Source organism: Penaeus monodon, chromosome 10 (assembly GCF_015228065.2).
Source record: "Penaeus monodon isolate SGIC_2016 chromosome 10, NSTDA_Pmon_1, whole genome shotgun sequence".
In the NCBI taxonomy this organism is placed as follows: Eukaryota; Metazoa; Arthropoda; class Malacostraca; order Decapoda; family Penaeidae; genus Penaeus; species Penaeus monodon.
Genome location: NC_051395.1, coordinates 33,366,404 through 33,369,629, shown reverse-complemented (window position 1 = coordinate 33,369,629; position 3,226 = coordinate 33,366,404). Strand labels below are relative to the sequence as shown.

The 3,226-nt window shown below is 34.8% G+C and overlaps 2 protein-coding genes across 2 annotated transcripts in view; one reads left to right on the top strand and one right to left on the bottom strand.

Annotated features, from left to right (window-relative positions):
- The window catches only part of LOC119577611 (agmatinase, mitochondrial-like), a gene marked incomplete at its 5' end in the record, with an annotated part of 47,155 nt that overhangs the window by 35,688 nt on the left and 8,241 nt on the right, over positions 1 to 3,226 (top strand).
- Positions 1,304 to 2,009, bottom strand: LOC119578027 (agmatinase, mitochondrial-like). The gene is made up of 2 exons (XM_037925740.1): positions 1,774 to 2,009; positions 1,304 to 1,512 (listed from the first exon to the last, which is right to left on the bottom strand). Exons 1-2 carry the CDS (start codon positions 1,973 to 1,975, stop codon positions 1,319 to 1,321), a joined length of 396 nt encoding a protein of 131 aa, XP_037781668.1. The 5' UTR covers positions 1,976 to 2,009; the 3' UTR covers positions 1,304 to 1,318.

Genomic DNA, 3,226 nt, shown 5'->3' with positions numbered 1-3,226 from the left:
CACGGACCCCCGGGAAAAACTGAAAAAAAAATATTATGTATATATACATCATACATATATAATATATATATATATATATTATACTATTATATATATCTACAATATATGTATCATGCATATATATAAATAATATATATATATATGATTATATATATATATCTATGATATATATATATAGATATATATATATAATATATATATATATATATATATATATAATCCACACATATATATATATACATCATATATATATATAATATAATATATATATATATTATATATATATTATATAACATAATATATGTATACATACATTTACATATATATATAATTATATATATATATATATATAATATATATATATATATTTATATAATATATATTATATGCATGTATATATTATGTATGTATACATATTTGTACATATATATATATATATATATATATATATATATATATATATATATATATATATATATATATATATATATATATATATGTCCCCTGCGATGGTCCAGTGCTCTAACCACTGGACTCCGACCCTCATGGTCCCGAGTTCAATTCCCCGTCGCCGCAGTCGTAAAAATGCCTGCGCTCTGACTGCTCACTCGAGCCAATCTCACGGCGAGAAAACGACGTATCGCCTTGAGAAGTCAAGCGCAGGTATCGTAGGGGAAATTCGCAGCCGTGGCATAGGTGTTTAACACCGCGGGTGATTAGGATGGATATCCAATCAAGCAAGGGTGAGACTGCCAAATATCCTCTCAAATAATGAATTGAGAGAGGCCGATTTCCTGTTGTGGAATAAATAGCTGTTGAAAAAAGGAAAAAGAAAGAAAGAAAAAAATTATATATTCCCTTTTCCTCCTTGTACTGCTAGTTCTCCTTCCCCCTTCTCTTCTCTTACTTCCTCCTCCTTATTCTCTTTCACCTCCTCTTCCTCCTCCTGCATATTTTCCACCTCCTCTTATTCCTCTTAATTTTTTTCCTCTTCCTCCTTATTCTCCACCTCCTCCTTCGCCTTCTCTTCCTCCTTCTTATTCTTCACCTCTTCCTTATTCTCCATCTCCTTCTCTTCCTCCTTCTTATTCTCTACCTCGTCCTTATTCTTCTCCTCCTCCTTAGCCTCCTCTTCCTCCTTTTTATTCTCCGCTTCCTCTTCCTCCTTTATATTCTTCACCTGCTCCTTATTCTCCGCCTGCTCCTTCGCCTCCTCTTCCTTATTCTTAATCTCCACCTCCTTATTCTCCACCTCCTCCTTCGCCTCTTCCTCCCTTCCTTCTCCTTTTTTCCCTTCCCACGACCTCAGCGCCACCACTTACTTGTATATATTCAAAGGCACGTCCCCCACGTCGGCCACGTTGAGCGAGTCGAAGGGCATGGCGCCCGTGGCCTGATTGTTTGGGCGAAGAAGAACGGACTCGGTGCGGATCTGTCGGGGCCCCATGCGCGTACCGCTGCGGTTGGAGGTGCCCACGTCCAAGGCCACGCCCACTAGGCATGCGTCTAGGCCTGGGTGGATTTTGGTGGGTTCGGTTTGGTGGGTTGAGTTGTATGAGACGAGGGTTTGGGAGAGAGAAAAAAGGGACGAGGAAATGAAAATCCATTAATAACTGTAATCATGTCTTATACAAACGAAATAAAATAACAACAAAGCTAAGAACTTTAATGCATAAAGACAAATGAAAATGTTAATAATAGTAAGTAATTGTGTGAAAAAGGGGTGAATATAAAGATACCTAACGATGCTAATGAAAAACATAAGGCGGTCACCTTGCGTATCGTCCTGCACAGGAAGCCGCATGAAGGAGGCGATCCCGCCGGCCCGCGTCATGTAATCCGGCGATAGAGGCTGATTGAACGCCTTTGCGCCTCCGTCCGCCGCGTGGGAGCTCGCCCTGCCCACGCTCAGGGGCCTCAAAGCGGCCGCAGTCGCTACACGGGCGGCCACACTACCGATGGCCTTTCTGAGCATAGCTGGATGGGCTACGGGGTTTGGGCCGAGATTAAGGTTTGTTTTTTATATAATATATATATATATAAATATAATATATAATATATTATATAATTTAAAACAAAAAAAAAAAAAAACAAAAAAAAAAAAAAACACACACACACACCCCACAACACACACACACACCAAACAAAAAAAAAAAACAACAAACAAAAAAAAAAAAAACATGGGTTTTTTATATATGATTATATATAATTAAAATTTAATATTAATATATATATATAATATTTATTTATTTTATATATAATAATACAAAAAAACAAAAAAAAAAATACAAATACACAAAAAAAAAAAAAACACACACACACCACAAACACACACACACACACACACACACACACACACAACAAACAAAAAACATATATATATATATATATATATATATATTATATTAATATATATAGTATTGAATTATGTTGTGGTATTGTATCAGGTGTAAAAAATTACATTTCAAAACCCACAACCCCCAAACAACCCAAAAACCCAAGCAACCACACACAAAAAACCACAAACCCCCCAAATTTTCTAATTTTATTTTTTAATAATAATAAAAAATATAGTTTAAAAAAGTGGTGTGTGTAGGTATTATTAGTGGAAAAAAAGACATTTAACGAGAAAAAAGAGCCGACCCGGACACACAAAAAAAATTATTCAAAAAAAAAAAAAAACCACAATATAAAAAAAATAGGTAAAAAAATAACAATCAATTTCGGTGTAGTCAATAAAAACTAATGGTTTTGGAAAATTTTAATCCCGGCTCCACTTCCTTTGGTTTATTATATTTATTTTGTTTGTTTTTGGGATTATACTTCAAACAAACCCCAAACCACAAACCACCCCCCCCAACCCAAATTTTTATTTTTTTTATTTATTTTATTATATTTTTTTGTTATGTTTACCATACTGTAAAAAATCATTAAAAAACCCCCAAACAAGCAACCCAAAACACCCCCCCCCACCACCAAACCCCAAATTTTATAATTTTTTAATTTTATATATTTCCCTCCCTCCGGGGGGTAGGCTTTCAACTTTCCACTTTCTATCATTTTTTGGTTCTCCCCTTCTTTTGCCCCCATCCATGTTGTGCCTTTATATTTTTCCATTTTGTTCTTTTTTGTTCCCTTTTTTCTGTCCCTTATTTCTCCTTTTATTTTCTTTTGTTTTTAAATTCTCTCTTTTTTGTCCGATAGGCCCCCTTTTAGTAATTCCCCC